Source organism: Epinephelus moara, chromosome 3 (assembly GCF_006386435.1).
Source record: "Epinephelus moara isolate mb chromosome 3, YSFRI_EMoa_1.0, whole genome shotgun sequence".
In the NCBI taxonomy this organism is placed as follows: Eukaryota; Metazoa; Chordata; class Actinopteri; order Perciformes; family Serranidae; genus Epinephelus; species Epinephelus moara.
Genome location: NC_065508.1, coordinates 37,679,735 through 37,697,135, shown reverse-complemented (window position 1 = coordinate 37,697,135; position 17,401 = coordinate 37,679,735). Strand labels below are relative to the sequence as shown.

Here is a 17,401-nt window from a genome sequence, read left to right as displayed (position 1 = left end):
TTCCCCCGTTAAAGGGTTTTTTTTGGGGAGTTTTTTCTTATCCACTGTGAGGGTCCAAAGGACAGAGGGATGTCGTATGCTGTAAAGCCCTGTGAGGCAAATTGTGATTTGTGATATTGGGCTTTATAAATAAAATTGATTGAAAAAATTGATTGATTGATTGATTGATTGATTGACTGTTAGTTAGCACTTCTCCTTTGCCGAGATAATCCATCCCACCTCACAGGTGTGGCATATCAAGATGTTGATTAGACAGCATGATTATTGCACAGGTGTGCCTTAGGCTGGCCACAATAAAAGGCCACTCTAAAATGTTCAGTTTTATCACACAGCACTATGTCACAGATGTCGCAAGTTTTGAGGGAGCATGCAATTGACATGCTGACTGCAGGAATGTCCACCAGAGCTGTTGCCCATCATCCTCTACCATAAGCTGTCTCCAAAGGCGTTTCAGACAATTTGGCAGTACATCCAACTGGCCTCACAACCGCAGACCACGTGTAACCACACCAGCCCAGGACCTCCACATCCAGCATGTTCACCTCCAAGATCGTCTGAGACCAGCCACCCGGACAGCTGCTGCAGCAATCGCTTTGCATAACCAAAGAATTTCTGCACAAACTGTCAGAAACCGTCTCAGGGAAGCTCATCTGCATGCTCGTCGTCCTCATCGGGGTCTCGACCTGACTGCAGTTTGTCGTCGTTATGGTATGGGCAGGCGTATGTTATGGACAACAAACACAGGTGCATTTTATTGATGGCATTTTGAATGCACAGAGATACCGTGACGAGATCCTGAGGCCCATTGTTGTGCCATTCATCCACGACCATCACCTCATGTTGCAGCATGATAATGCACGGCCCCATGTTGCAAGGATCTGTACACAATTCCTGGAAGCTGAAAACATCCCAGTTCTTGCATGGCCAGCATACTCACCGGACATGTCACCCATTGAGCATGTTTGGGATGCTCTGGATCGGCGTATACGACAGCGTGTTCCAGTTCCTGCCAATATCCAGCAACTTCGCACAGCCATTGAAGAGGAGTGGACCAACATTCCACAGGCCACAATCAACAACCTGATCAACTCTATGCGAAGGAGATGTGTTGCACTGCGTGAGGCAAATGGTGGTCAGATACTGACTGGTTTTCTGACCCCCCCAGACCCCCACAATAAAGCAAAACTGCACATTTTAGAGTGGCCTTTTATTGTTGCCGGCCTAAGGCACACCTGTGCAATAATCATGCTGTCTACTCAGCATCTTGATATGCCACACCTGTGAGGTGGGATGGATTATCTCGGCAAAGATTGCAAATATACCGACACTTGGTCAATGGCCCCATGAATTCAGTGTCAGATTTGGATGCTCAGGGACAGCTTGTTAATGCATTGTGTCTTTTCAAAATGAACTCAAAAACCTTCTGCTCGTTTAATGTATACTTTTTTTTCTTTTTTTTTTTTTCAAAACAAAGGTAGGCAAAGATTTTGTTTTTAGGTTTTACTTCTGTAATTTAAGGCAATAAAAGTAGGTCATGGGGTTTCATTAGTCATGAAACAGATGTCATTAATCAGCACAGAACAAACGTCTGGGGTGAAAGGTAACTTGCAAAAAACTCTGCCCTCTTTGTCCTCTTTGAATTTGTCCTTTGAATTTGTTGTTTTTAATACCCCAAAACACTGCAGAAAATTGTCCTTATACCACTCTTTTTTGACCTGGGGCTATCACTAGTCGAGTGGAGGTAGGGTGGACTATTTTAAGTGTGATGGAAGTCAGTGTAGCACACATGCATGAAATCCTTGTTAAAATCTTGTTTGATGTACTCCATGTGTCATCATGGACACAATGCTGCTCATTTAATTTCAGTTCAGGAATCAAACTGATGTGCATGGGTGTTCAGTGTTGAGCAAAATACACTCTGCAAACAAGCACAAATGTTGCTCTGAGACCAGCTGTGCTCCACATAAACTCATTTATCATTTGATGATGAGCGCACTTCCCATAAACTGTTTGATTTCCCAGTGTTCTCTACACAGCTATTACAATCAGCAGACACCAGGTTTCCCAAGCTACAAAGAGATGTTTTCTTGTGTTTTTCACCAGATCCTGCCCGTGTGGTAAACATGCCATCTGTCATCTACGTGGCCATTGGTCTGCCCGGCTTCATCCGCTGTCCTGTAGATGCCAACCCCCCTGTAACTCTGGTTAAATGGAAGAAAGATGGCCTCCCTCTCCGGATAGATAGGGTGAGCTGCTGCGGTGCTGCAGCTTTGGTTCTGCTCAACTTAACCTCGCCTCATACTGGAAACAAGAGTGTCATTGTTTCAGTTGAAGCTTCATGGGATTCCATTTTTCACTTTATCCTTTAGTTTTCAGTTTGTTCCTGTTAACCTGAGTTAGGATAGGTTAGGAACCATTATCATTGTTCTATATAACAAAACACTGGTCTTCCTAAACACAGTCCATGGCTTCTCCATCTACAGTACCCTGGTTGGAGCCAAATGGACGATGGGAGCATCCGTGTGGCAGAGGTGACAGAGGACTCTCTCGGCACCTATACCTGCATGCCTTACAATGCCCTGGGTTCCATGGGATGGTCCCCTCCTGCTCCCCTGGTGCTAAAGGTATGCCCAGGATCACTTTGCATTTACATGATTCCAAAATAGCAACGCAGCTGTCATGTATTCAGGCGCTGCAAGTTCATTAAAGCAACATCAGATTTGACTGACCTGTTCCGGCTGCTTCACCCTCTGCAGGACCCTCCCAAATTCTCAGTGGTTCCTGGAGGGGAGTACAGGCAGGAGGCTGGGAGAGAACTGGTCATCCCCTGTGAGGCAGAGGGAGACCCCTTTCCCAACATCACATGGAGGAAGGTAAGACACAACCCACACCCAGCCTGCCTATGTGAAAACTTGGCTACCAAAGCAGTTTTTTTAATCATGACTTCATGATGTTTAAAGTCACATTTAGTGTTTTCCACTGAGAAGTCTGTCTTTTTGAAACCTGTGCCTGTAGTGTGTCAGATTTTAATTAGTCAAACTACTGTTTGTCATTTTAACATTTTAATCACATTTTAATGATGTCTATAAAACATGCAATCAAAGGAACATATTAGATTTTCTCAATTGTTTGCTTGATTATGAGGCATGCTTAATCTCGCTCTTTGACTACTGTGTGATTAGCTATTGTTTTTGTTTCCCACCTATGCATTTTCTCATTCTGTGTAATTTGATACTTAGCTTAGATACTGAAAGCAATACTATGGTAGTTGTTGTCAGACTTCGGATTGATATTTTTAATAGCTGGTAAATTGTCCCTGCCGACCTGCATGTGTTTTTTTTAAGTTGTGAATTTTGAATTGTTCCAACATACTGTGCCCCTTTCTCTGTCTCTCTTTCATTGGCTGACTGTCTTTCATTGGCTGGCTGGACTGTAGGTAGGGAAGCCAAGTAAAAGCAAGCACAATGTTCTGCCCCGAGGCAGCTTACAGTTCAAGTCACTCACAAAGGAGGACCACGGGGAGTGGGAGTGTGTCGCCACCAACGTTGCCACGAGCATCACTGCCAGCACGCACGTCCAAGTCATAGGTACCCAACATGTGCACAAATTCACAAATACACATTTACATATAGAAACCTACATGTATGTGTTTCACGTCAGAATTTTATTCAGCTTCTCTTTATAAAAAAGTACAATCACAGAATGGGGAACAGAGTTGTCTTGCCTTTGAGTTGGCAGAGGAAGTAGTAACAGTACTAAACAATGTCTGTCTAAAAGGGACAGCCATCAGCTTGGGGCCATGGATGAGACACGTGATGTTTTGACCATGTGTTATATGTGCGACCCACCTCGGGAGATTTAAAAAGCAGCTAGCAGCTAATTCAAAGAAGAACAGCAACTTAAAATGTCCGTAAATTGGGGAAACAACGAGATTAAGGAGCCTCTTACTCTTCGAGCAGTGGATAAAATGTAAGGGACAGCAAATGATTGTTATTGCCATGTTATGCCATTGTTATTGTTTATAAAGCACTGCCAAGGCAAATGTTATATGTCACACTAGAGGCCAATGCTGTTGTGTTAAATGTCACACCCATCACGGCTCTTTTGCTTCCAGGATGCTGCCATGCTGTCTAAAATCACAACTATTCTTGGTGCCCTGTAAAAATGCAAAATTGGCATAAAGAAGGGACTTTGTAGCAGCACTATAGTGTGATCTCTGTGAAAAAAAAGGGCTATTGACTCTTCTTTTAAACATTTTCAGTCATTTCTGAAACAATGGGTCATTGATATCAGAAAGAAAGAACAAAAGCAGCGTCTCATTTTTAGCCCATGACGATTTTGCCAGCTGAAATGAAAACTGTTGCTGGTAGATTTTATCAACTGTAGCCTAGCTGGCTAGCTAATTTACCTAATGTTAGCTCCACAAATCACTTAAAAACACAGTCCCCTGGCTGACTATTTCATGTTTTCATACAGGAATCCTGGAAAAGGGTCTTAAATATTCACCTAATGGCTACATACATGATATCATGCTAAAAGACTGACGCTAAAGCTACAAGGCTCAGACAAAAAGTCAGCATCCTTACCAGTTGATGATCAATGTTGACAATATGGAAGTAAAGAAACAGTGCTGTCTTTGTCTTGCAGTACAGAGACAGTTCGTCCTGGCATTATGTGTACAATAAGACTGTATTTCCTTCCAAAATAACCCTGTTGGTTACTTAGCTCGGATAATTAGTCAAGGACAGAGGTTAGATTGATGCTTTATTGTAGCCTGTGTTTCTCAAATATTATATTTCATTTTTACATTAAAAAGAAAAAGATTTTAGGGTGAAGACCAACCAATATGTGCACTGTCGAAAAACAAGTTTGGCCGAGGATGCTGGAGTAAAAACTTGTCAAGACAGAGCATCTAACATTAGCCTGCACTCTGATATATAGCTGTAGCATCCAGAGACAGCTGCTATACAGTGGACTAATATTACAAAGTGGATGTGCTAACGAGAATTGTTGAAATGTAACTCCACAAACTAATGCTGGATTAGGTTATTTCTGTAGGTAAGCTAGTTGGCCCAACATGCCAGTGATTGCAGTTTATGTTAGTGCAGTTAGACACAGTGTTGAATCCATTATAGTCCATAATCTATTTACAATTTTACTTTTGTATTGTATGTTTTGCAAAAGCTACAGAAAAATGCAGCATCCTCCAAATTATCTTTCTTACTACATTTACACCAGTTTAACATGCAGAGATATCCAAATCTTAACAGTCCTGCTGCGACTAGTTAAGGTTTCTCAGGTATGATTGGACAAGTTAAATGGTTTATATGATATTCTTAAAAAAATGCACTCACAAGAGCTTGTATGATATCCTACAAATTTGCACACCAGGAATGATGGTATGTAACATAAAGTTACAAACTTAACATAAGGTTATGGAGGTTAGGATTAGGCAAGCAGTATTACTGTGATTCTTTTTTTTATTTAGAAAAGAAACATGTTGACGATGTACCTCAAATGAAACCAAGTTTACATGTTTCCAGACAACAGTTTGCTGGGGAAAGTCCTGTGTTTTGTGATCCATTCACCACCCCAACCTGCCTCCCAACACGATAGCTTCCTTCTTCATACTTTACCCCGTCAACACATTAGTCATACGATCACAGCTTTCCCAAATATGTGGGTTATACACGAATTACTGGCTGATGATTACAAGTGATATGTATGAATTTTGGTACATTACTTTTCGACGGAAAATGTACAAACAGTGCATGAGAATAGCTTGGATTGGACAGTTGCTGTTTAGGTGATGAGAACTAGAGAGACAGTATACTGTAGAGGCAAGTATATCTTCCCCTGTTCCACTACAACCCTTTGACCCTACCACTTCTGCAGGATCCAATCGAGAGCACTCTGAAACAAGAAGAGAAGTAGGGTTACAGAGAAAGTTAAAGAACAAGGCCAAAGTTTAATTTCAAGACGCTTGTTTCTGAAACACCTCTTTGGTTCAGAGAGGCACTCCAGAAAGAAAGCTATGAGTGCTGATGGTAAAATAACATCACTTTGGATCGGACACTGCTTGAGGCTTGATGATGTCATTAGATGCCAACATAATGGATGATGGTAGTCCAGTGGTGGATAATCCCTGTTAGAATAAAGATGGAAAGGCCAATCAGTCACCTCACAATGCAAAGTTATGAATATGAAAAAATATGAAAATTGATTCTGTTCAGCAGAATCACAGATAAAAACTTGTAGTCTTCAGCCCCAATGGACGTTAACAGATATTGCACAGTTCCCACTGGAGCCACATAATACTTTGTGCAACGTTTCACATATGAAGTAGTGCTCCCCAACATCTGTAAACACCCGTATATGTGTAAAATCAGTGGGGATCCATTTTAACTGAGGCGCACTAGTGCTTCAAAGAAAAAAGATGTTTCATGGCCTTTGCCAAAGGGAGAACCCGTAAGGCTGATTTATGCTCAGGCACAACACATTTGAAGAGTGGCACTTGAAAGAAATTAAACAGTCGCAAGACGTTTTCAATTTATGCTTTGGCGAAGGTTTTAAGCCATCTGCATGGTAACCAAAGACCTCCTGCTTTTGTTTACAGTCCGAGTCTGTTTCTGTTGCTGTTTGGTAAAGAGTAATCTGCACAGACAGATGTATTAATCACACAAATATCCCGCTGTTTATTTGTGGTTTTACCTTATTAACTTTATATTCATTAACTGATTAGCTCCCAGTCTGTCTGTGAGCTGCAGATTCCCCTTACTCTCTATGGTATGCAGGGAAATAAAATCAATAGATCAATAAATATAAACACTGCTGATTTCTTTCCGTAACGCTGACATGAAAAATATTTTGTCCAGTAAATGTCTATTGTCAGTCAGCCTGGTGAAGGCAGTTTGACTGACCTTTGACCTCTCTGCTTCCCAGCAGCTGCTGCTGACAGACAACTGCTTCTGTGGACAGAGATGCTGAGTGCAGGTCAGAGTCAGTGTTGATTTAAAACTACTGTCTCCGTGGCAACAATAGTAACACTACCAATCACATTGCGCAACAAAATATGATGATGTCAGTGACATAAGAAAATTTTCCATGTGCGCGACTTGAAAGAAAAGTGTCAAAAATGTGTTGTGTCTGTTGAGCGAAGTGTTGCAAGCCCAAGCATCAATTAGGCTTCAATGGTTTTGGAATGTAGAGTGGCCTCACTCTCAACTAATGCTCTCACAGTTGAGGTTACATGCTTCTAGGGATCACCCCAAGTAGTCAGCTATTCGATGATTTGATCCAAGGAGCCTGATTAGACTGCCAATTTCACAGTTGAATCATTGCAGTTGCAGGAAAAAGTGGTTATGAAATACAGTAAAGGATCATTCTATTCTGGCTATTGGGGTGCTGAGTGTGTGTTTTTACATAGAATTGCTTGGTTTCTCCCAATAAATCATGGTATAATGCCCATTATGGTATAAACTTATTCATCAGAGCAATCACATAAGAATGTAGTGTGGTTGCAAATATTTTTTGACCTCATAAACAATTCTTGGTCAATATCAGTGGGATGAGGCGCATTTTAACAGTTTTTTGTGACTTGTGACTTGCATCTCTCTCTCTTTCTAAAAGAAAGTTGAAAGTTCAGTTTACAACCAAGTAAGCAGGGACTTAGACAAGTGTCGTGGTCTGTCTGTCTTTTTGTCGATCTCCTCTGCTCCCTTTCAGGACTGAGAACAGTGCCACTGCAGCAGCTACACACACACATACCTACACTCATATACCTACACACACACCCCTCACACACAACAAACAGCACTGGATGGAACATGTCCAATTCTAAAATAAATTTTTGTCAAGTCAAGAAGACAAATTGTTTGATTCTGTGTTTCAGGAAAAAATGGAAACAAAGGAGAGTATGGATCAATTAGCAAAAAAAAAGAAAGAAAGAGAGAAAGAGGAATAAGTAAATAAATGACTGGACTGTCAGTCGACGATATGCAACACTAGATGACTTATATTCGACTGTGAATTCTTAGTCGGGGACACCCATACATGCTTCCTTCACCTTTTTTAAATTTGTTACCAAAGGGAAAGTTTTTTTAAAGGAACAGTTTGACATTTTGGCTTTTTTTCTGTCATACTGAGAGTTATATGAGAAGGGGTGATATCGTTGTCATGCTTGTGCTTACTGAAAGCACTGGGGACAACTAGCCAGAGCTCTGTCTAAAGGCACATCTCCAACATTCAGGAATCAACAAGTTGTATTAGTTTATTTGAGTTTATACTCACATCACAATGTCAAAAAGACAAGCTGTGGTCTTCTGAGACGTTACATGCTGCATTTCCCTCTGGGCCTGCTGACTTCCTGGAGCCTTGTCGTCTCTGTGAGGTTGCCATGTAACCAGTGGAAGCTAGAAAGACACTGCACCTGGCTGCTGGTCACCAAGGAATATAGTTACAGCACATAACTCCCAAAACTCACTAAATGAGTGAGCTTTAGCTCTGCAGGTGAAGGTTATTCTATTTCTTCAGAAGCTGCTAAGATGTGAATATTTCATGTCTCTAGGTTGAAAAGCTGTTGGGAACAGATGCTTACCTATGTAGACAGTGTTGTTAGTATTGGTGGTTCTACTTTGACATCCTTTCAACTCTTATCAGTTTCGAGTCAGTCATCCACTAATCACAAGGACATAGACTGCATGCTGTCCAAGACTAAAATTGTTAAAAATAAAAATAAAAATAAAAAAAACTTTGCTGTTTACTATGTTTGTCCTTGCTGACCATTGTACTTCCTGTGTGGATGTGAGTCAAATCAGAGCATTACAATGACTGTATTGAGCTTGCTCCTGATCAGTTTCCTGTTGCTTTGGCTCCTGTGCAGTTTCTACACAATAGTTCAGTAAATGAGCAAAAATGCATATTATACAACAAGTAGTTCTGACCAAGCAATCGGACTGGTCAACAAGACATTTAGAATGTTCTTAAATCAGCATAACAGCACACCTTGTTCATCACTCAAAATATTACTCCACCATTTCCATGGCAACGGTTTAAATGCCACTTGACACTCACATGCTCTATATGTGTTCATGTATATGTGTATGTATATTATCTATAGAAAAACTCATCACAATCCTAAGAATCTATAGCCTACTACAGTAGTTCCCAACTGGCCCAGCCATGGGGTCCATATTTCTCCTTAAGGCCAAAACACACCAGCGCCATACGACGTGCATCAAAACAGCCGCCCCCATTATTTTCTATTTACGAACCCACACCGGCAGCAGCTTGACGCGCGTCAACGTGCCGCGCCGCGGCACTTTACACGATTGTCCTATTTTTCCAGCGTCGCCACCCTTGAAAAAGCGCTATTTTGTATTTCCCAGCTCTTGCGGAGTGTGCAATAGAAATCCGGTTGACGCCCGCTGCGCGACGCTTTTTGTGTGTGTTGGGGGCGGCACTTGACTCGCGTCAATGACGCCGCCGTCATATGACGCCGCCGTCATATGACGCCGCCGGTCTTATATATTAAGCATCATACTTATGTTTGGCCATGTCGTCAAGTTAGTTTGCTGTCTCTGTCAAGTTGCTGTCCACTTGTCATTTACTGAAGAGCAGGAAATGCCACTTCAAAATAATTAATAATAATAATAATAATAATAAACACTATGCGCCAGAAATTCACTGACCTTTAAAATGAAGTGTGTTTTTTTCAAACTTGACACCTTCGCAAGTCACTTGCGATCCATTCAAAATGGATCCGCAACCCACATTTGGACCATGACCCACCAGCTGGAAACCATTGGCCTAACATGTACGTAATAATCATGGGCATGCTGGAAGTCAACATTTATTAAACTAATAAATCTGAAACTTTTTTTCCTTCATTTCAAATGACCTGAAAGGCTCGTACTCGTACTCACCATCCTCCGCTTATCCAGGTCCGGGTCGCGGGGGCAGCAGCCTCAGCAAAGAGGCCCAGACAGTCCTCTCCCCAGCCACTTCCATCAGCTCTTGTGCGGGAACCCCGAGGCGTTCCCAGGCCAGCCGGGTGATGTAGTCCCTCCAGCGTGTCCTGGGGCGGCCCCGAGGTCTCCTCCCGGTTGGACATGCCCGAAACACCTCCCAAGGGAGGTGTCCGGAAGGCATCCTTAACAGATGACCGAACCACTTCAACTGGCTTCTCTCAATGTGGAGGAGCAGCGGCTCTACTCCAAGTCCCTCCCGGATGTCCGAGCTCCTCACCCTATCCCTCTACCCAAAGCTCGTGACCATAGGTGAGGGTTAGAATGTAGATCAACTGGTAAATCGAGAGCTTCGCTTTTTGGCTAAGCTCCCTTTTCACCACAACGGACCAGTTAAGCACCTGCATCACTGCTGATGCCGCCCACATCCGCCTGTCAATCTCCTGCTCCATCCTACCCTCACTCATGAACAAGATCCCGAGATACTTAAACTCCTCCACTTGAGGAAGGACCTCCCCCCCGACCTGGAGTGGGCAATCCACCCTTTTCCGCCTGAGGACCATGGCCTCAGACTTGGAGGTGCTGATTCTCATCCCAGTCGCTTCACACTTGGCTGCGAACCGTCCCAGCAAGAGCTGGAGGTCACTGTTCGATGGAGCTAGGAGAACCACGTCATCTGCAAAAAGCAGGGACGAGATCCTCCCGTCACTGAACCTGACACCCTCCACCACTCGGCTACGCCTAGAAATTCTGTCCAAGTTATGAACAGAACCGGTGACAAAGGGCAGCCCTGGCGGAGTCCAACCCTCACCGGGAACAGGTCCAACTTATTGCCGGACACGCGAACCAGACTCATGCTCCTTCGGTACAGGGACTGGATGGCCCTTAGCAAGGGGCCACCAACCCCATACTCCCGGAGCACCCCCCACAGGATGCCCCTGGGGACACGGTCGTAAGCCTTCTCCAAATCCACAAAACACATGTGGACTGGTTGGGCGAACTCCCATGCCCCGTCCAGCACCCTGGCGAGGGTAAAGAGCTGGTCCACGGTTCCACATCCGGGACGAAAACCACATTGCTCTTCCTCAATCTGAGATTCAACCATCGACCGGAGCCTCTTCTCCAGCACCCTGGAGTAGACCTTACCGGGTAGGCTGTAGTTGGAACACACCCTCTGGTCCCCTTTCTTGAAAATGGGGGCCACCACCCCGGTCTGCCACTCCAGAGGCACTGCCCCTGATGTCCACGCAATGTTGCAGAGGCGTGTCAGCCAGGACAGCCTTACAACATCCAGAGGCTTGAGATATCCAGGGCGAATCTCATCCACCCTCGGGGCTCTGCCGCCTCGGAGTTGTTTCACTACCTCAGCGACTTCTGCCCCAGAAATTGGATGACCCGCCCCCAAGACCCCGTCTCTGTTTCCTCACTGGAATACGTGTTGGAGGGATTGAGGAGCTCCTCAAAGTATTCCTTCCACCGCCTGACAATGTCCCCAGTTGACGTCAGCAGCTCCCCTCCCCCACTGTAAACAGTGCGAGCAAGTTGCCGCCTTCCCCCCCCTGAGGCGCCGGACGGTTTGCCAGAACCTCTTTGGAGCCTCCATGGCCTCACTGAACTCCTCCCACGCCCGAGTTTTTGCCTCCGTGAGCTGCCGCTGCTGCGCTCCGCTTGGCCCGCCGGTACCCGTCAGCTGCTTCCGGAGACCCACAGACCAACCATGCCCTGTAGGCCTCCTTCTTCAGCCTGACAGCTTCCCTCACCTCTGCTGTCCACCAGCAGGTTCGGGGATTACCGCCGCGACTGGCCCCAGCGGACTTGCAGCCATAGCTTGCAACTGCTGCCTCGACAATGGCAGAGCGGAACAAGGCCCATTCGGACTCAATGTCCCCCTCTGCCCTCGGGACGCAGTCGAAGCTCTCCCGGAGGTGGGAGTTGAAGATCATCTGGACAGGTTCATCCGCCAGACGTTCCCAGCAGACCCTCACTCTTCGTTTGGGCCTGCCAGGTCTGCGCGGCGTCCTCCCCTGCCATCTGATCCAACTCACCACCAGGTGGTGATCATTTGACACCTCTGCTCCTCTCTTCACCCGAGTGTCCAGAACATATGGCCGCAGGTCAAATCATACGACTACAAAGTCAATCATTGACCTGCAACCTAGGCTGTCCAGGTGCCACATGCACCGACGGACATCCTTATGTTTGGACATGGTGTTAGTTATAGCCAAACTGCGACCCGCACAGAAGTCCAATAACTGAACACCACTCGGGTTCAGATCGGGCAGGCCATTCCTCCCAGTCACACCCCTCCAGGTCCCGCTGTCATTGCCCACGTGAGCGTTGAAGTCCCCCAGCAGAACAATGGAGTCCCCAGTAGGGGCACTGTCCAGCACCTGTCCGCAGAACAATGGAGTCCCCAGTAGGGGCACTGTCCAGCACCTGTCCCAGGGACTGAACTGTTGTTCAGCGCATAAGCGCAGACAACAGTCAGGACCCGTTCCCCAACCCGAAGGCGCAGGGAAGCAACCCTTTCGTCTACCGGGGTGAACCCCAACATACAGGCAGAGAGTCTGGGGGCTATCAGAAAGCTCACCCCGGCCCTCCGCCTCTCACCCAGAGCAACTCCAGCGAAGGAGAGAGTCCAACCCCTCTCAAGGACTTGGGTTCCAGAGCCGGAACTATGTGTCGAGGTGAGGCCGACTATATCTAGCTGGTAGCACTCAACCTCTTCCACAAGCTCCGGCTCCTTCCCCGCCAGAGAGGTGACAACCTCTTCCACAAGCTCCGGCTCCTTCCCCGCCAGAGAGGTGACATTCCATGTCCCAAGAGCCAAATCTGTAGCCGAGGATCGGACCGCCAAGGCCCCTGCCTTGGTCTGCTGCCCAATCCACATAGCACCGATCCCTTCTGGATCCCTCTGCGGGTGGTGGGCCTGCAGGGGGACGAGCCCATGTAGCCGGTTCGGGCTGGGCCCGGCCGGACCCCATGGGCGAAGGCCCGACTACCAGGCGCTTGCCCACGGGCCCCAACCCCAGGCCTGGCTCCAGGGCGGGGCCCCGGTAACCCTCTGGGCCAGGTACACGTGTCCTTGCTTTTGTCCATCATGAAGGGTCTTTTGAACCGCTCTTCGTCTGACCTTTCGCCCAAAACCAATCCGCCATGGGAAACCCTACCAGGGGCAAAATGCCCCTGACAGCATAGCTCCTAGGGTCATTAGGGCACTCAAACTCCTCCACCACGATAAGGTGACGGTTCTCGGAGGAGAAAGGCTGATTAGCAAAAAGCCACCTGAATATGGGTTGTTAGGATATCTTATAAACAAATAATCTAAGGAGTGTTCATGATGGCCTGTTTCTTGCAGTTGTTACAGTAGCCTAACTTTTATATAATTAACTTCAAAAAAACAATTTCAGAACTCAAACTTAATCACTGCATTTGCTGAATTTCCCCAACATATTTATAGACTAAGAGGTTCATTGAATTAAATAAGTTAGTCATATATTTTATTAATTCAACTTTCTTTAATTAATATAATTGCTGGTGCTGTTTGTCAGTGCAGGTGCGTGCCTTCCTGGAGTGCTGCAAGTCAGAGTGTGATTGCAGTGAAAAAGTTGTTTTTGTAAGGCTGAATGCCATCAAATAGGGTCTGAAGCAGAATGTTTTGTTAGATACAAATTTACATCTTTTTGCAATAATTTTGACTTTTGGACTGTATAATGCTCTTGGGTTATTGGAAATGTTTGGCATCCTCTGGCGTCCTCCATCAGCTGTGAAGTTTGCGGATGTAGTAGCTAAGTCTGTATATGGAAAACATATTTTTTCAGCAAATATCTTAGTCCTAATAACACTGATATAGCTATGAAGTTTTGTGTTTATATCTGGCATATGTATTTAGTTTGGGAACCCTCACTATCTCTAGAAAGTATTCAGCTCGTGTTGCCTGGAAGACTCAACAGGAACTACAAAACGTGTCTGTTGCTATGTCATCACTAAGGTTCAACCTACTTGCTGGAGAAATAAACTAGGTTTCATTACATATAGGAGTCTACTGATGTGACTTTCTATTTTCCAGTTATTAGTTAGACCCCATGTATGTCATTAGAAACAACAGCACTAACTGCTCCTCAATATGAATATATTTGGACTATATGTGTTGGTAGTAGTTGTATGACCACAACTATGATGCTTACAGACCTCGGCACAAGTGCCTTGGTCATGACTGCATCACTGTCATGCCTCAAAATAAGTTAAAGAACACCCTCTCTTGTAATATTGCTTAATTGAGAATTTAGGGCACCTTTATGTGATTTATGTTTGACAGGTTACAGCTACAAAAAAATCTCATTTTGGACTGTTTTTCAGGATTCCATTATTCATGCAACCTAAACTGTTTGTTCTGTACAGTTAGATGTTACATTGGGTTGCTGGCTGCTTAAAAACACATTACTGGGTCAAGCTCACAGTAAATGTATTTGACAAGTCAAATGAATGTACTGTATCACAGCGAGGCTACTCAGTGACTAATGTGCCCTTTTAACAACACCTTTCTCAATGCTTTCTCTCCCTGCAGGCACAAGCCCCCACGCCCCCACCAGCGTCCATGTGGTGGCATCCTCCACCTGGGCTAATGTGTCCTGGGAGGCCGGCTATGATGGAGGCTTCCAGCAGACATTCTCAGTCTGGTATGGCCATGTGTGAGTCATCCCAGCATGCTTTGCTTCCTGCTTTTTCTTCTTCCAATCCTCTGTTATTTCTTAAAATGTCTTTTTCCAGGGTTGTGTTCAGAACAGTTGTGAAAACGTAGAGATGGAAACACATGGAGATCCAGTATGAGTGAGTTTTCATCTCTAATCTTGGATTTTCTGGAGGAACGCATTAAAAACAGTTGCAACTAAACTGAACATGACCCAAAGTTCTCTGTCCTGCTGCTGCTGCTGCTGCTGCTGCTGCTGCTGCTGCTGCTTTGCTGCTGCTTGACAAGGGAAAAGGCCTGGGTTGAAATGTTAAATTTATTTAAAGACTTGAGATTTTAGCCATGACTGGCACAGTCTATTCTTAATCACACTGACATGATGTTTTACGTGTTGACTAAAGCAAAATGTGTAAAATGCTAAAGAGTAGAGCATATCAGTGTCTAAATAGATACAGTGCTTTGTCTTAAAGGAGTACAAAGTACCATTTTAACCCAGGTCTACAAGGGAGCCATTTACCTTTTGGCTGATGGGTGTGTGAGCAAAATATCAAACAACATAGTTAGAAAATAGTTTGGTGCATTTAAGCAAAGCCCTCTATGACATATAATCAAGAAGGGAAGTGGAAACATACCTAATGTCATTATAATCAGTCAAACAAGACAGGATGCTGTCATGGTATTTAAAAGTGCTGCAACTCTTGAGAAAGAGAGTTGATTGTTGCCTCACTCCTAGAGCATCCAGTACCAACACTTAAGCAATATCACACTCGAGCTCGTGATGTTGTACTGTGATGTTGTCTTCGGCACTCGGCCTGCGGCCTCGAGCCTACGACCGAATCACAGCCGTGACGATATCACAGTACAACATCATGAGCTCGAGTGTGATATTGCTTTTATACAACAGTTCAACAGTTAAATAAGCAAGGCTGATTAGGAAAAATTGAAAAATGAGGACAAAATAGATAATTTAAGCATTTTATGTGTCTTCCGCCAACAAAAATAGTTCCCTCAGGACTCCGCTGTCACCGTTGCTATGTAACACAGACATGGTGCGCCAGGCACTTACTCTTTATACACATTTATCTGTACGTTTCCATTAATTGTGCAGCCGGTGAAATAAGTCTGTGGTCATGGTGGACTGTCGCTTCACAGGCACAGCCGACTCTGCCTTCTGATCTGACAGTATGTTGCTTTTCTCCAAGTCATTGAGCTCAGCTGATGAAACACTGACAAACCTGGATGTGTGCTCAGATGGATTCAGCTTCTCCTCTCCCTCATCTTCCTCTGATGACCATTCATAGTTCAATTCAAAACTTATTTTAGGAAATAAATCCATATTTTTGGCTGTTTGACAGTGGATGAATTAATTAGCCTACAACGCAACTGCTGACCTAACTGACACTAACCGTCAGTTTTGATTTGATTGTTGATTGCAATCAGCTGTGAGGCGGAGTGATACATACACAGTGAAATAACCGTGATGTTGTACTCCAATATCATCACGGTTTTACTGTCTCTCGACCAATCAGATTGCAGGGCCGGAACTAACTGTTGTATAATTTGGGTTATAAATACCAAAGTATTGGTATTTGATGACCTGGGAATGAGATGTAATAATCAGCTATCTTTTTTACACACAGCACTTTTAACTATGTGTTCATTTTAGGCCCCTATCACACAGAAAGCGTTTTGGCAGCTGGGGGCTGTTTTTGTAATTGTTTTTAATGAGAATGAAGCTTTTTGCTAACTGTTTTTGCGTTGCTGCACACCTCACATTTCTGTACTCCAAGCGCCTGCTGTTTTTGTGTTTGAACTCATTGAGCTGAAAAACTTCAACTCCAAGCGGAAAAGTGCCCCATGTCATCTCTGCCATTTCCCATTGTCTAATCAGATGATTTGAGAGGCGGGCCTTCTGTGGTGGTCACGACAATACGTTTACAGTTGGTTAACAATGGAGATGAAACTGGTGGTAGTGGTTGCTAGAGGTCCAGAACTATATGACTTAATTCATTTTTGTTATGCCAGGCCCAACCATGGACAGCACATTGTCAAACTACCTCCAAGTCATCCTAATATTATGCCTGGAAATAGCCATCATGGAGGTGAAGCTCCTGGACCAACTGGTGACCCTTCACTGTGCCCAACAAACCATTTGCTCACAGTTTCTCACCCTCAACCAGAGCTAGAGCAAGAAACCTCCGCCTGAGCATTTTAGGAACTAGCTGCTAGTTATATGTGAAAATAAGTTGGTATTTTTAGCTGGCCAAAATGAACGGTAGATTGATTTCACAGGAAGGTTAGGGTAAGAAGGTGATGGGGTGGTTGCCTGGCAACAATAAAAAGGTACAGCAAGCTTTCTTTTACCAGTGGCATTCAATTTAGTGAGGTGCGCCTAACGTTTTTCAACCTGCAAAATGCTTTCTGTGTGATTGGGGCCTAAAGAAGATCTATACATCGGTCAGAGCATTAATATCGCAGCAAACAGCTATTTGCTATGTAAACAGCAACAGTGTAACACCCACCAGTTCTCCCCCGGCTAATACCGTTTGCTCTGTTAGCATATTTGTTGTCCTAGCACTGTTTGCGCTGTTAGCATCGTAGGCTGTTAGCCACCAGCTCTGCCATCTCCATTTTGTGAGCCACATGTAGACAACCTCTAAATCGTAGATACACCCTGAATATTGTATAGAGCTCCATTCCTGCCAGGGAGTATGCATTTGTGTGTGCTGGTTGATTTTATACTTCC

At 44.7% G+C, this 17,401-nt stretch overlaps 1 protein-coding gene across 3 annotated transcripts in view; it reads left to right on the top strand.

Annotated features, from left to right (window-relative positions):
• LOC126384344 (protein turtle homolog B-like) overlaps nucleotides 1–17,401 on the top strand; it is a 285,326-nt gene that overhangs the window by 205,280 nt on the left and 62,645 nt on the right. For 2 of the 3 annotated variants that reach the window (XM_050035376.1, XM_050035361.1), the window contains exons 8-12: nucleotides 2,104–2,246; nucleotides 2,484–2,624; nucleotides 2,757–2,873; nucleotides 3,437–3,587; nucleotides 14,533–14,656. In XM_050035376.1, coding sequence (XP_049891333.1) covers nucleotides 2,104–2,246; nucleotides 2,484–2,624; nucleotides 2,757–2,873; nucleotides 3,437–3,587; nucleotides 14,533–14,656 — 676 coding nt within the window. The remainder of the gene's footprint in view (nucleotides 1–2,103; nucleotides 2,247–2,483; nucleotides 2,625–2,756; nucleotides 2,874–3,436; nucleotides 3,588–14,532; nucleotides 14,657–17,401) is intronic. The other variant, XM_050035368.1, reaches the window with a different exon arrangement.